The following is a 15,684-nucleotide window of genomic DNA, read 5'->3' as shown; positions in this document are numbered from 1 at the left end:
TCTGGGTATCAAACTGAAGATGGCTCAGTGGTGTATAGCTCTTAGATTCACATTTGGAAATGTGCTAATGCACATTCCCCTCATCATAACTCCCATTACTATTCTCATGGCCTGCCATGGGGCCACTCATGAGGCTGCCCAGACCAGGGGAAAACAAGCCACCCATCTTAGTCAAACCATGCCCCTAGGAGTGGAGTTTGCCCATCCAGATTAGGCATTTTGTTCTAACTGGGCTCCCACCCCAAGACAGAGTACCCTCTGCAGTTCACCAGCACAAAGCCTTGCCCTTCCTTAATTTACACAAAGGGCTATGCAGCTCTTATGCCCTTGGAGTAGAGCCTGTTCAAACCCACCTGGCTGGTGGGTTTGAACTGCCAACCTTGTGGTTAGCAGTCCAGTACTTATCCTATAGCACCACACCAGGACTCCCATTGGAGAGTCAATAGATGGTAAAATCCTGCCCAAACCCTGCATTTAGTTAAGACTATCAAGAACTGCATAGGCTCTTTATCATCCATTGAGAATACATACACTGCCTGACCTTCAGTAGCAGCTAAGTGGGCCTGCTCTAAAAGAATAGGGTAAGACTCCATACCCTTCTGATGTCCCAATGTAGTAGACAAAAGGCTCCCTAGACCATCTACTCATGGAGAGCAAGATCAAGAGAACATGAGCAGCAATACGAGGAGTTTTTGGAAAAGAAAGTATTTCTTTCCTTTAGTAGTTAATGCTGGCGGGTATTTTAGCAAGGAATTTTTTTTTTATATTGATCTTTACTATATTTATCTACAGCAATTTATATTATTCTTCTGTGAGTGAAACTTATTTTCAATTTATATTTTCCCTTAAATTGTTGTTGTTGTTAAGTGTCATCAAGTCAGTTCTAACTCATAGTGGCTGTGTACAGGGTTTCTAAGGAGTGGAAACTGCCAACCTTGCAGTTCAAACAGACTTTGTGGTCCAGTGCTTACCCTACAGTGCCACTTCAGGACTCTATATTCTCGTACTAATTCCAGAAGATTGTTTTATTAGGGAAACTTCCCCCACCTCCTATCTTATTATTAGCAAAGAAGTGTGCCTTTGAAATCTATCCTGTTCTAAAATGTATCCCATACTTCTTATTTCGTTTGTTTTTTTTTTGCATAACTAAATTATTTCCTGGAAAGCCTAAGACAAAGTTATACTCTTTATTGGTGATTACACATAATATCTGGTTCTGGATTTTAAAGGAAATTACTTTATATTTCCTCATTCAAGATATAATTTGTTATTGGAAATTATAATTTGAAAAAAACAGTCTCAAGAAACTTCTTTCAATTTGCATTTTATTTGAGGGGTTTTATTTTGTAAGACTTGCTGCAGTCTCTTAGCAAATGTTTTTACAACACTGTGGTGCTGTGGGTTAATGTGCCAGACTGCAAAGACGTTTGAACTGAAAGGTCGGTAGTTCATGCTCACCAGCTGCTCCTCGGAAACCCTATAGAGGTTCGCTATGGGTCGGAACCGACTCGACAGCACTTAACAACAACATTACACCTATGAAAAAAATTTTCTCATTTAAGTGGTTGATATAATGGGTCACTAAACATCAACAGGAAGGAGCTCTGGTAGCGTTGTTGTTGTTAAGTGCCGTCGAGTCGGTTCTGGTAGCGTAGTGGTTACGAATTGGGCTGTTAATCTCATGTTCAGCAGTACGAAACTACCAGCTGTTCCATGGGAGAAAGATGAGGTTTTCTGCTCCCGTAAAGATTTACAGCCTCGAAAACCCTGTACAGGGTCACTATGAGTCAGAACTGATTCCACAGCATATCACAACAACAACAACATACATCAACAGGAGTCCTGGTGTGGCGCTGTGGGTTAATACACTACACTGCAAAGCCGTTTGAATTGCAAGGTCAGTGGTTCAAGCTCACCAGCTGCTCCTCGGAAACCCTATATAGGGTCGCTGTGGGTCGGAATCTATGCAACGGCACTTAACAACAACAACAACATCAACCAGGAGTCCTGGTGTGGTGCTACAGGATAAGCACTGGACTGCAAGGTCTGTTTGAATCACAAAGTCTACTGTTCAAACTCACCAGCCGTTCATCAAAAACCCTATACAGACTCGATGGTACTTAACAACAATGATACACATCAACAGGAATCCTGGTGTGGCACTGTTGGATAAGCACTGGACTGCTAATCACAAGGTTGGTGGTTCAAACCCACCAGTCACTCCTTGGGAACCCTATACAGGGTTGCTATGAGTCAGAACCAACTCAACAGCACTTAACAACACATGGTGCTGTAGGATAAGCACTGGACTGCTAATAGCAAGACTGGTGGTTCATATCCACCAGTCACTCCTCAGAAATCCATATAGGGTTGCTCTGAGTCAGAACTGACTTGATGGGCACTTAACAACAACCACATATATCAACAGAGTTCTTTTGGTATTGTAGTGGTTACAAGTCAGGCTGATAATCTCACAGTCAGCAGTTCAAAACTCCCAGCTGTTCTGTAGGAAGATGAGGCTTTTCTGCTCCTGTAAACATTTACAGCCTCAGCAACCCTACACAGGGTCGCTATGAGCCAGAACCGACTCCACAGCACAGAACCACCACTCTTTATCCCTCTATAAGCCAGGTTTAGCTGCAGCACATTACTTTTTAAGGTACACTGCTAGATTTTCTTTACTTTCATGGAGTCCTGGTGTGGTATAATAGGATAAGCACTGGACTGCTAACCACAAGGTCAGCCTTTCAAACCCACCAACCACTCCTTGACAATCTTATACAGCGTCATTATGAGTCGGAACCAACTCGACTTAATAACTATTCATTTTCATAGTTTGTTTTGTAATATGATCCTTATAAAAAGTCATGCTGCTGGTTTGAATCTTTAATTATTCCCCTTTCTATTTTGTTTTGTTTCTATGTTCTTATTCTAAATCTCTTAGGATGATTCGGGTGTGTTTGTTTTCATAGTGTATAGCAGGAGAAGCTGAATTCTATGATGGCAGGAGAGTGCCCTAACACTTCTCATAGTTTTTCAGAAGCGTAGGCAAAAATGAATTGCAAAGAACAGGTGTGTAATGAAGCAAACTGTGCCCACCAAGGGGCACAAGGATCAGCTGAGCCAGGGATCAGCTGCCTTGAGTCCCAGGAAAAAGGGCCCAGGTGAGCCTAGCTGAACTAAGAAACTTTGCGCAGTTCAAGTGTATCTCTTTAAGCCTTAATTCTTCCCTTTATAAAATGAGAACAATAGTTCTGCTTACCTTCTCATCTCATTTTCACCACCGGTTCCCACTCCTGCTAGGTAGGTCTGCCTCACACTCACCACCAGATTTCAAGAAAGGTCTTTAAAGGGTGAGTAAAGCATTTCACTGCTGAGTGTGGCTGGGGTAGAAGGCCATGAAGCCCTTGTGATTACATTTTATGTTAAAAAACTCTGGAGAGCCACACTTACCTGCAGGATCAAAAGGCAGAATCTCTCCCAACATCCCAAAGACTCCATCATTTTGGTCACGGTTTGGCCAGGTGTTATTTCTAGGTCCCTGTGGTTTCTGTCCCAAAACTTCTGACATCACATTATCCATATAGCTGTTCACCAAACCCAAGCTGTACAAATCAGAACTGAGATCAGATATGCCAGGCCATTGGCCAAGAGGAGACAGACCTGCTCCAACAGGTGCTGGCTGTGGGGATGAGCCCTGTACCCATTTCCCAGGTGCCCGAGGCTGGGGTGGGGGCTGCTGAGGTCCAATGGGTTGGAGCAGGTGTTGGTAGTACTGGACTTGAAGTTGCTGTTGCTTGGGGGACTGCTGCTGAGGTGCCAGCCCCAGAGGGGGTGTCAGAGGTGTGTGTGTCCCAGTCTGGGGGGGGCGTGGCGGGGGTACTGGCAGTGGGGGCTGTTGTGGTGGCATGACTCCTGTCTTGTGTTCAGTCATCATGGTTGTGGCAGCAGAATTACGCCGTGTTATCAACGGAGAGCCCTGGTGGGACTGGCCCATGTTAAAGCCTGAGAGAAAATCTATCACCTCCTGCATTTCCTGATCAGTTGGTAAGTTCATGCCCTTCTCATCCTTGCCATCATCCCCGTGCAAGAAGTTCTCATGCCTCTCCATGAGAAAACCATTGGCCATCTGATTACCAGAATTCTGAGTTGACTGCGAAAGGTCTGTAGTTCTAGGGAAATTACCAATGTTCAAAATGCTTTGTAACCTTGTATCAATATTACTGGATATTTTGATCTTCTCTTCTGAACAACCAGCTATGAAGATGTTTTTGGAAGGGGTATTTGGGATGGAATAATTTGTGTTGCTGCTAGAGCTGGTGCATGAAGTTTTCTTGGTGAACCGAGATGTCAGTTTGGCGAATGTCTTCTGGAGGCCTGAAGATTTGTTTCCATTTCCAGAAGGCAGGTCAGCCTGATTCGCAAAGTCACAGATCTCTCTTTGTAGCTGGATCTGAATACAGGGTAAAGCTTGTTCCCTTTGACACATAGATTATTAAAAGTAAAAAAGAAGACATATTAGACAATGAAATGCACCTCTGTGCATTTAAAAAAGATTTTAAGAACAAGATATACCTGATTGGCAAAGGTTTGCTTGTTTTATAGATAAATGAATACCCAAAGGTTTAAGTACACATAATTTACAAACTATCTGTATTTATAAGTTACAGCATAACACAGGGTGTGAAAATTACATAAGGATTCTGGCCTGAGAAGTTTGAGTGAAGAACTTCAACCATTCACAGGTGAGCAAAACATGCTTAGAGTGGGGTCTACACTGAGCATGGGCCACCTTGTGGCTGGTGCACAGGACCCAAGAGCGCAGCAGATCCAGAAAAGGGACAATGGATAAATCCACATAGCAGAGAGAGGTGGATGGGAAATGGATAAATCCACATTGAGAGAGAGGTGGATGGGAAATGGATAAATGCACGTAGCAGAGAGAGGCGGATGGGAAATGGATAAATGCACATAGCAGAGAGAGGCGGATGGGAAATGGATAAATGCACATAGCAGAGAGAGGCGGATGGGAAATGGATAAATCCACATAGCAGAGAGAGGCGGATGGGAAATGGATAAATCCACATAGACAGAGAGACATGGATGGGAAATGGATAAATCCACATAGCAGAGAGAGGCGGATGGGAAGACTCACGGACACTATGCAGCACCATCGTTCTTGGAAATAACTTAAAGATGTTGCTTCTGAGCACTTTTTTATGAAAAAGCTCAAGGGACAGGGCAAAGGGCATGGGACGGGAATTGAGGCAAGTGGCTGATGGTTGACAGTAGATAAACTGCTTTACCTTTGTGGGTCTCAGTGTACTAATGAGTTGAGAAAGAGAAAGGGGGTCAAGCTAGGTGTTTAAAGTGCCTATTAGTTCTAAGTTCAATAATTCATTAAGAGATAATCTTGTAACTCTCAGCAATTTCAGATATAAGTCAATGTCATGCAGGATATCAATAAATTTTGTAAATTATGTCTCTGTTCTTAGTTTTCTGCCCTTAGGAGAATGTGAATGGGTTAAAAGTCCTTTTGATAGATAAGGGACATCACTTACTCTAAAAAAAAAAAAAAGCCAAACATAATGTTAACAAACTTGGGAGTCTGGGTATAGGACATGCAGAAATTCTTTGTACTATTGCTGAAATTTTTCTAAACTTTGATTATCATTCCAAAATAAAAGTCACCCCAAAGTTTTTCTTTCCTCCTGCCTTATTTACCGTGGTACTATCAGTGACACGAGGACACATGAGATTATATACAGTTACAATGCCACTAGGTGTAGACCTGAAAGCAAATCACTGACATATTTCATCCAAGTGAATGATGCGGACACCAACCTCCCTGCCCTCCAGCGGTTTAAGTCCAGCACAGCGGTGTAGAGCACGTCAACCAGACCCAGGGTCTTCTCAGGATCAAGGCTTCTCTGCAGTAGAGACATGGTAGCAGGGTCTTCTTTCAGGCACCTAGGCACAAACCAGGCTGCATGAGTCACTGCTGTACTTCTCTGCAAAGGTGTTTCAAGTATGCCCTGTAGAGAGTCTATACTTTCAACAGCCCTCAAAAAGTTAAATGCTTATCAGAACATGCAGAAAATGCCAGGCTAACACTGGAATTTGCTGCTCCACACAACGATGACAAAGTAGGGAAAGTCAAGAAAGCAACAGGGTCTGGAGTCTTTATGGATTTCTAACTATCCAGAGTTAGCAATCCACAGAAGGTATGAAGTATGAATTTAAGAAAATTGGAAGTTGTCAAAAATGAAGTGGAATACATAGAGATCAATATCCTAAGCATTAGTGTGCAGAAATGGACTGATGTTGGCTATTTTCAATCAGACAATCATATGTTGGGAACAACAAATTGAAGAGGAATGACTTTGCATTCTTTGTCAAAAAGAACATTTCAATATCTGTTTTGCAGTCAATATTCTCTATGATAGGATAATATCCACATCTCTAATAAGGAAGACCAGTTAATACCACAATTACTCAAATTTACACACCAACCACTAATGCCAGTGATGATGAAACTGAAAAATTCTACCAAATTCTTCAGGATGAAATTGATCAAACAGGCAATCAAGATGCAATGGTAATTATTGGTAATTGGAATGAGAAGGATGAAACAAAGAGGAAGTACCAGTAGTTGGAAAATATGGCCCTGGTGGTAGAAATGATGCTGAAGACCACGTGATCGAATTTTCCAAGACCAATGACTTATCCATAGCAAATACCTTTTTAAAACAACATAAAAGGTGACTATACACATAGACCTCACCAGATGGAATACACAGGAATCAAACTGACTACATCTGTGGGAAAAGATAGTGGAAAAGTTCAGTATTATCAGTCAAAACAAGGTCAGGGGTATACTGTGGGACAGGACAGCAATTGCACATATGCAAGTTTAAGCTGAAGCTAAAGAAAATTGAAACAGTCCACTAGTACCAAAATATGACCCTAAATATATCTAACCTGAATTTAGAGATGATCTCAAGAAGATATTTGATGCATCACACATTAATGATACAAAGCCAACAAGAGTTGTGTGTGATAACATCAAGAACATCATATAGAAAGAAAGTAAAAAGTCACTAAAAAGACAGGAAAGACAAAAATGGATGTCAGAAGAGACTCTAAAACTTAGTCTTGAGCATACAGAATCTAAAATGAATGGAAGAAATGAAGTCAAAGGGCTGAACAAAGAATTTCAGAAAATTTATAAGACAAAGTATTCTAATGAAACATGCAAAAACCTGGAGTTAGGAAACCAAAAAGGGAAGAACACACTCTGCATTTCTCAAGCTGAAAGAACTGAAGAAAAAATTCAAGCTTTAGGCTGCAATATTGAAGGATTCTATTTTTGCCCATTTTTTGTTGTTGTGAAGTGCCATCGAGTCGGTTCCGACCTGTAGCGACCCTGTTTAGGGTTTCCAAGGAGCAGCTGGTGAGTTTGAACAGAAACCCTAAACAGGGTCGCTACGGGTCGGAACCGACTCGACGGCACTTCACAACAACAACAAATGGGCAAAATACTGAATGATACAGAAAGCATCAAAAGAAGATGGAAGGTATACACAGAGTCACTGTACCAAAACGAAATGGCCAATGTTCAACCATTTCAAGAGGTAGCATATGCTCAAAAGCCAATGGCACTGAGGAAAGAAATTCAAAGTGCACTAAGACACTGGCAAAGAACAAGGCTCTGGGAATTGATGGATACAAATTGAAATCTTTCAACAAACTGATGCAGCACTGGAGGAACTCAATCATCTATGTTAAGAAATTTGGAAGACAGTTACCTGGCTCACTGATTGGAAGAGATGCGTATTTCTGTCCATTCCAAAGGGAAGTGACCCAACAGAATGCAGAAATTATCAAAGCATTGTTAATATCACATGCAAGTAATATTTTGCTTAGGGTAATTAAAAAATGGCTGCAGTAGTACATAGACAGGGAACTGTTCGAAGTTCAGGCCAGATTTAAAAGAAGACTTGGAACTAGGGATATTATTGCTAATGTCAGATGGATCTTGACTAGAAGCAGAGAATACCAGAAAGATGTTTACTTGTGCTTTACTGACTATGCAAAGGCTTTCAACTGTATATAACATGACAAAACTATGGATAATATTGAAAAGAATGGGTATTCCAGAACACTTAATTGAGTTCATGAGGAACCTGTACACAGGCCAAAAAAGCAGTTGCTAGGACAGAACATGGGAATACTGAATGGTTTAAAATCAGGAAAGGTGTGTGCCAGGGTTGTAACCTTTCACCATACTTATTCAATCTGTATGCTGAGCAAATAATCACAGAAGCTGGATATTATGTAGAAGAACATGGCATCAAGATTGGAGGCAGACTTACTAACACAACCTGTGATACGCAGATGATGCAACTTTAATTGCTGAAAATGAAGGACTTAAAATACTGATGAAGATCAAAGATGATAGCCATCAGTATGGATTGCACCTCAATGTAAAGAAAACAAAATTCCTCACAATTGGATAAATCAATAATAACATCATGAGAAATGGAGAAAAGACTTAAATTGTCAATGACTTCAGTTTGCGTGGATCCACTATTAACACTCATGGAAACATCAGTCAAGAAATCAAATGACAATGCATTAGGCAAATCGGTGACACAAACCTCTTTAACTTATTAAAGAGCAAAGATGTCAGTTCAAGGACTGAGGTGTGCTTGATCCAAGCCATGGTATTTTCAATCGCCTCAAATACATGTAAAAGTTGGACAATGAATAAGGAAAACTGTAGAAGAATTGATGCATTTGAATTATGGTGCTGGAGAATAATATTACAGTTACTATGACTACCAGAAGAATACACAAATCTGTGTTGGGAGAAGTACAGACAGAATGCTCCTGAGAAGTCAGGATGGGGAGACATCGTCTCTCATACTTCGAACATATTATCAGGAAGAGTTCCTGGAAAAGGACATTATGCTTGCTACAGTGCAGAGTCTGTGAAAAACAGAAAGACTCCTAAGGAGATGAACCCACACAGTGGCAGCAGCAATAGGCTCAAATGTTAACAACAATCTTGAGGATGACACAGGACTGGGCAGTGTTTTGTTCTGTTGTGCACAGGGTTGCTGTGAGTTGAACTGACTCCATGGCACATAACAACAACAACAAAAACAGAGTCTTCTTAAGGAAGAGAAAGAGTCAGAGAAGGAGCTACCTTCCAGGACCTTACTGCTCTGTCACTGTCCAATACCCACTCTAGTTTGACTCCCTAGAATCCCTGCTGAGATTCTGTGGTCTGGTACAATACAGATCTTCTTTGTTAATGATTTTTCATAATTCTTTTTGCCCTTCCTTCCACAACATTTCACACCTGTACCTAAGAAACTAAGAGTGAATCAACAGCAGTAAAACCCTCACTATCTATCTGCCCTTTGACGCAACACAAATTTTGAGCAACAAAAATAGATTTTTCTGCCTTCCCATAAATTAATTTTTTTTTTCTATCCAAGACAGTTATCTTACTTCTCCTTCTCTCTCCTCCAAGTTCTGAAATTCCTGTCAACTCTACCAAGCACACAGGCAAGCAGATGGGCTCTACTGAATCTCCCCCATCACTGATTCCACCAATTAACTTGTACCTTGTCCACATACCTCGTCTTCCTATCTTACGATAATGGAAGATCCACCCTACTCCTCATGCAATCACTCCCCTTTTCTTCCTTGAGGTATTTCCTTTGGCAAACAAACCAGCCTCACCAACCACCTTCTGAGTCCCATGTGCCTATATGACTAGGCTTCATCCTTATAATGCCACTAAAATACCTTTAATCACACAACTTCTTGTTGTGTGAAGTCTCATTGGTTCAGATGCATAGCAACCCTGTATTGGGTTTCTGAGTAGTGGCTGGTGAGTTTGAACCAGCGAACTTGCAGTTTAAACCGACCTTGAGGTTGAGTGCTTATCCTGTGGACTCCATACAACTTAGATCTTGCTAAAGACAAGACAATGGTCCTCACCTTACTATCCTTACCCGACTCAATCGCTCAGCAACATTTTGCACTTGTTCATTCCCTTGGAAACATTATCTTCTTCAGCTTTGGTGACCCACCACCGTTGTTTGAATTTCCTCCTACCTCACTCACCAGCAGTTCCTTCTTGGTATCCCTTGCCTCTTTATGTTGGAGCACCACAGGCCCCTGTCCTCTCTCCTAGAATATTGCATCTGGTCCTGTCGCTTTCTGGACCATCCTTACACAGAAAACACTCAAATTTCATTTGCTATCCTAGACTTTTCTCCTGTGGTCCAGTCTTCTAAGTTCAACCGCACATTTGACACTTCCCTTTGTACACTTAATAGGCATTTCAAAGATAACCTCATCAACATTAACTCTTATTTTTTGCTCATAATTTGCTTGTTTTTACTGATAGTATAATTTAACAGCAACAACAAGAAATTACCATTTAACTGGGGTTCTTGTAAATAGAGGTATTACCATACACCACAAATTTTGATATGGACTATATTGTTTGTTTGTGCTGTAGAACAAGTATTAGCCTGCTGATTGCAAGGCTGGCAGTTCAAACCCATCAGTCATCAGTCATTCCTGGAGAGAAAGAGGAGGCTTTCTGCTTGTGTAAAGATTTATAGCCTTGGAAATCCATACGAGTTCATTATCAGTCAGAATCGACTCACTGGCAGTGGTTTGTTTGTTTTTAATTTAGAAATATAAATAAGTATCAGATTAGCATTCTTTCAACGTTAGAATAAACGATATCACGAATTCGAACTTTTAAGAATGAGCTTCATTTCGATTTCCCTGAAATTAGTACATAGAAGGTAAAACTGAGAACACAGGAATGGCTGGCTGGGTTAAAAACACCAGCAAAGCCACTGTGACAGATCAAGGGCAAGGCCCTGAAGAGCAAAAGTCAATTCCATGTAAGTAGTAAGTCTAACAACACACACATGCAATTTATGAATGAACATTTTGTTGAACAGTTGATGGGAAGGATCGCAAGAGTTAAAGGAAGGAGAGGTAACAAATGGTTGGTTCATGGAGGAGATTGCAATCATTCTAATGAAGCAAGGTATATGATTTGTTGAATGTAAAACTGATTAATCTGCTCTGTAAAGCTTCACTCAATTTATGATAATAATAAAAAAAAAGAGTTCCACTGATGGACCACATTCAGTTTGTGTATTACAACTAAATCAACATGTTTTTAAGCAGGCCAGCACAGTTCTCAGTGTTAGGAGAGGAATTTCTACCTGTAGAAATGAATTTTCCACTTACGCAGAGCCTCAAGAAGAGCAGATAACATTACTCTCCAATCTAGAAGATTTGTGGTCACCACAACTCTTGATTCCCCTTCTCCCTACCAAAAGCCACTCTGATTCCTACAGACTTTCCCAATTAGTAAACAATACCACAAAAGGTCCATTTCATTGTCTAAACCCTACCCTCAAACCTAAAAATCATCACTATATTTTAGTTCCTTTATATACATACATCCAATCCATCAGCAAATCCTGATATCTTGTCTTCCAAAACATATTCTGAATCCAAGCACTTCTTACCACCTCTTTTGCAACCACCTTAGTCTAGGAAATCATTACCTCTTTTATTTCAAGGACCAACCTCTTACCTGATCTTTTCTATACTCCTGCCCATCTAAATTCCTTCCTCCACACAGCAGCCAAAGTGCAATTTCTATAGTACAAATCAGATCACATCACTTCTCAGCTTAAAAACTTCTAATGATGTCCCATCTTGTTTGAGATAATACCTAAACTCTTTACTACAATATGTAAGGTCCTTGCTCATCTGGCTCCTTTTGTCTCTCTGGTCACACCTCCCTTCATTGTCACCTTGCCTCAATCATGAAACATTTTCTCTTTCCCTGAATATGCTGAGTGTGTCCCCATTTCAAGACCTTTGTTCATGGATTATTCTTCCTCAAGATTCTGGGATGGCCAGCTGTTTCTCACTGTTCAGGTCTTCCCTGTAAAGGCATCTCCACAAAGATGTCTTTTCTGAGAGGGAGAACTGTCTGGGCAGATAAAATTTGTCAGTTCTTGGATTATCTGGAGTTCAACAGTGAAATCAACATGTCCAAGGCCACACTAATGAGGCAGGAGCACTCCCTAACAGGACTTGAGAATGGGAGCTGGCAGGTTTCCGATGCACAGAAAAACACAACAATCAAGTTTAGACAATGTCCCATCAGACCCTGAACTCCTAGAAGAGCGTCTTGACCACTGGGCTCGGCACTGCTCTGGTTCCAATGGCCAAACTGCCTCACACTGTGTCTCTGATTCTCTCAGCCTGGAATTATGAGGCCATATACCGTCCACCTGCTCCAACTCTATGCTAGAAGCAGATTTCTGGGTGTGATTCAGCTTTCCACTTATTGTCTTCCCACTGCAAGAGTATCTGCTGGTCATACAGAAAGGAGTTAAGTACTATAGGTCTTGGTGATAACAATAAATAAATTGGCCTTTTTTAAAAAAAAAATAAGTTAGCTATTCTTGAGGGCTGATTAGCAAATGGCCTAAACCTATTCTATTAACCAATTACTAAAACTTGCTTCCAACTCTCCCCCTGCCTTTGGGTGAAAAGCCAGGGTCCTGTAAGCTTTGGCTTCTGTGACTTCCCCTCTTCACCATCACCTGCCCTATTCATAGCCAGGTCAGCCCACTCCTCAGACTTCCAGCATTTGCTGTTCCTTTTGCCTGGAATGCTTTCCCCTCTGCTCTCTGCAAGGCTGTTGTTGTTATGTGCCGTGGAGTTGGTTCCAACTCATAGAGACCCTGCAAAAGCTTCTTCTTTCTCCCACAGAATAACTGGTAGTTTCCAACTGCTGACTGTGAGATTACCAGAGCTCCTAATCAGAGTTTTAAAATGTCATTAAGAAACCTTATCTGGTAGCAGAAAAATTCATTTTATTGAAAGCAAAACATGATTCTAGATGTGTTTTACTAAAGATTTAATTTTTCTGAAAATAAAGCAATCACAAAGTTTGAATTTTTTTACTAACATGTTTTTTGATTTGAAAGAGACAAAACAACTTTATCTTTACCAAAATCAGCCAGCAGAGGGAGCTCTACAAAGGAATCAAATTTAGTGGGAGAGTAGGGAAGCAAACAAAGTGTCAAATTATTTTAATAGCTGTTAATATTCACTCAGCAATCCAAGAGTTCAGGAGCCCTGGTGGCATGGTGGATTAGCACCATGACAAGTTAGTGGTTCGAACCCACCAGGAAGAAAGATGAAGCATCAGGAAGAAATCTTTATAGCCTTGGAAACCCTATGGAACAGTTATACTCTAGCCTACAGAGAGAGTCCTGGTGTGGCGCTGTAGGATAAGCCCTGGACTGGTAACTGAAAGGGGGCAGTCTCAATGCACACGTTGCTCCTCAGAAAACCTATACAGTGCGCTATGAGTGGGAATCCACTTGATGGTACGTAACAATAGGGTCACTTTCAGTTGGAATTAACTGTGTGGCACAGAGTTTAGTTTTTGGTTATCTAAAAATTCAGAGCTTTTTCTTCAAAATTAGAATTCTGGTTAAGTTTAATAATTTTCAATAAGAACTTTATTTGCAAAAACAAGACTTCAGGAATACATGAATCTCATAGAAAACTAAGCTTTTAATTCATAAAGATGAGTGTGGGTGTAATTACTATTCATAGTATTCCATCTCAACAATACATTTTTTGAGGGGATGTGGGCTGGGAGAAGGGATATTTGAGGATACAAAGTGAAAGATCAACTCACTTGCTATATCAATCTCTGAACACGTCAGCAGAATCTACTGCAGTACCTTTACATTTAAAAGGGAGCAACAGTTTAAACAAACAAGCTTTAAAACTGCATGGAAAAATTCCAGTGTCTTTTAATTCCATTTTCCCATGAACTTCTTGAGCCTCCTTGCACAACATTACCCAGCTACTACTTTAGTTCATATAAGGTACTATAGTATCTTTACCTCCTTCTATATAATGACTGAAATATTATCTATATAGTAAATATTTGTCCAAATTATAATTTTAATAGCAAAATTACCTTCCAGTATGAGCTTAATTTTTTTATAAACTTGTGGTTTGGGTGAAAATTTACAGAGCAAAACAGTTTTCCACTTAACAATTTATAAACATTTTGTTTTGTGACATTAGCAGCATTTCCCTTAATAGCAGCACTCTTCCCACTTCCTCCTTGGGTTTCCCATTTCCATTCACCCATTTTTTCTGCCTCTTCTTGTTTCTGAACTTTATTTTGGAGCCAATGCTATCCTTTTGGTCTTGTACAATTGCTTTTTCTGAGGAGTGCTTCCTCATAGGTGTTAATAGTCAGTCTGTCTATTGTTTGGCTGAAAGGGGATTCCCAGGGGTAGGTTCAGCTCCAGGTTTGAAGGGTATCTCAAGGCCATAGAGAGTCCTGGTGTGGCACTGCAGGATAATGCACTGGATAGCAAGGTAGGATTGAACTACAAGGCCTGCAGTTTAAACTCACCAGCCGTTCGTTCCTTGGAAACCCTATATAGCGTAGCTATGAGTTGGAACCAACTTGATGGCAATTAAAAACAACAATAAGGGCCATTGTCTCAAGGGTTCCATCAATCTTTATCAGACCAATAGATCTGTTCTCTTTTTTTGTATTTAATGACTTTGAATATTATTCTACATTTTTTTCTCTCACACTGTCCAGTACCTTCTATTATGACACTCCAGATCGGTCTTTGACAGTAGCAGCCTGGCACCATCTAGTTCTCCTGGTCTCAGTGTAGTAGAGCCTGTGGTTCATGTAGCCCTTTAATTCATGAACTAATTGTTTCCTAGAGTCTTTGATTTTCTTCACTTTTCTTTGCTCCAGATAGGAAGAGATCAACAATTACACCTTAATTGGCTGCTCACAAGCTTTTAAGACCCCAGTATGTACTCACCAAACTAGAATGCAAAACAATTGTCTTTGTTGACTATGTTATGCCAGGTGACCTAGATGTGCCTCAATACTATGATTTTGTTGTTGTTGTTGTTAAGTGCCTTTGATTTGGTTCTAACTCACAGCGATCCTGTATAAGGTTTTCGAGGAGCAGCTGGTGGGTTTGAATTGTTGTCCTTGTGGTTCACAATCTAGTGCTGATCCTACAGCACCTAACCAGGAGTCCACTATTCTCTTCTATGGCCTTCATTTTCGTTAATAACAATGCTATCATTCCAATCCATTCAGCCAAATCTATATGCATATTGCGAGGATAAATCCCTAGAAGTGGACCGTGAGATTTCTGAGGTTTGTGCTGTTGGAGGATAAGTACTAATCAGCAAGGTCTCTTTGAACTGCAAAGCTGGCGTTTCAAACTCACCAGCCACTCCTAGGAAACCCTATACAGACAGGGTTGTTCTAAGTCAGAAGTGACTTGATGGCAATTAACAACAACAACAAAATCTCTTATTTTAGGATTCTAAAGATGTACTAAACTACCCTCCAGAAACGCTATGCTATTTATTTGCCATTTAACAATATCTATGTCTGTTTTAAGGAGCTCTGGTAGTGTAATGGTTATGAATTGGGCTGCGAACCTTAAGGTCAGCATTTCAAAACTACCAGTGGCTCCGTGGGAGAAAGATGAGGCTTTCTGCTCCCGTATAGATTTACAGCTTCGGAAACCCTGTACAGAGTCACTA

At 40.7% G+C, this 15,684-nt stretch overlaps 1 protein-coding gene across 1 annotated transcript in view; it reads right to left on the bottom strand.

The window, feature by feature from the left end:
• The window catches only part of KIAA0355 (KIAA0355 ortholog), a 70,084-nt gene that overhangs the window by 5,087 nt on the left and 49,313 nt on the right, over positions 1–15,684 (bottom strand). The window contains exons 8-9 of the mRNA XM_006867318.1: positions 5,845–5,970; positions 3,454–4,478 (exon numbers count right to left, since the gene is read on the bottom strand). Coding sequence (XP_006867380.1) covers positions 3,454–4,478; positions 5,845–5,970 — 1,151 coding nt within the window. The remainder of the gene's footprint in view (positions 1–3,453; positions 4,479–5,844; positions 5,971–15,684) is intronic.

Source organism: Chrysochloris asiatica, unplaced genomic scaffold (assembly GCF_000296735.1).
Source record: "Chrysochloris asiatica unplaced genomic scaffold, ChrAsi1.0 scaffold00104, whole genome shotgun sequence".
Taxonomy (NCBI): domain Eukaryota; kingdom Metazoa; phylum Chordata; class Mammalia; order Afrosoricida; family Chrysochloridae; genus Chrysochloris; species Chrysochloris asiatica.
This window is presented reverse-complemented; position numbering and strand designations above follow the sequence as displayed.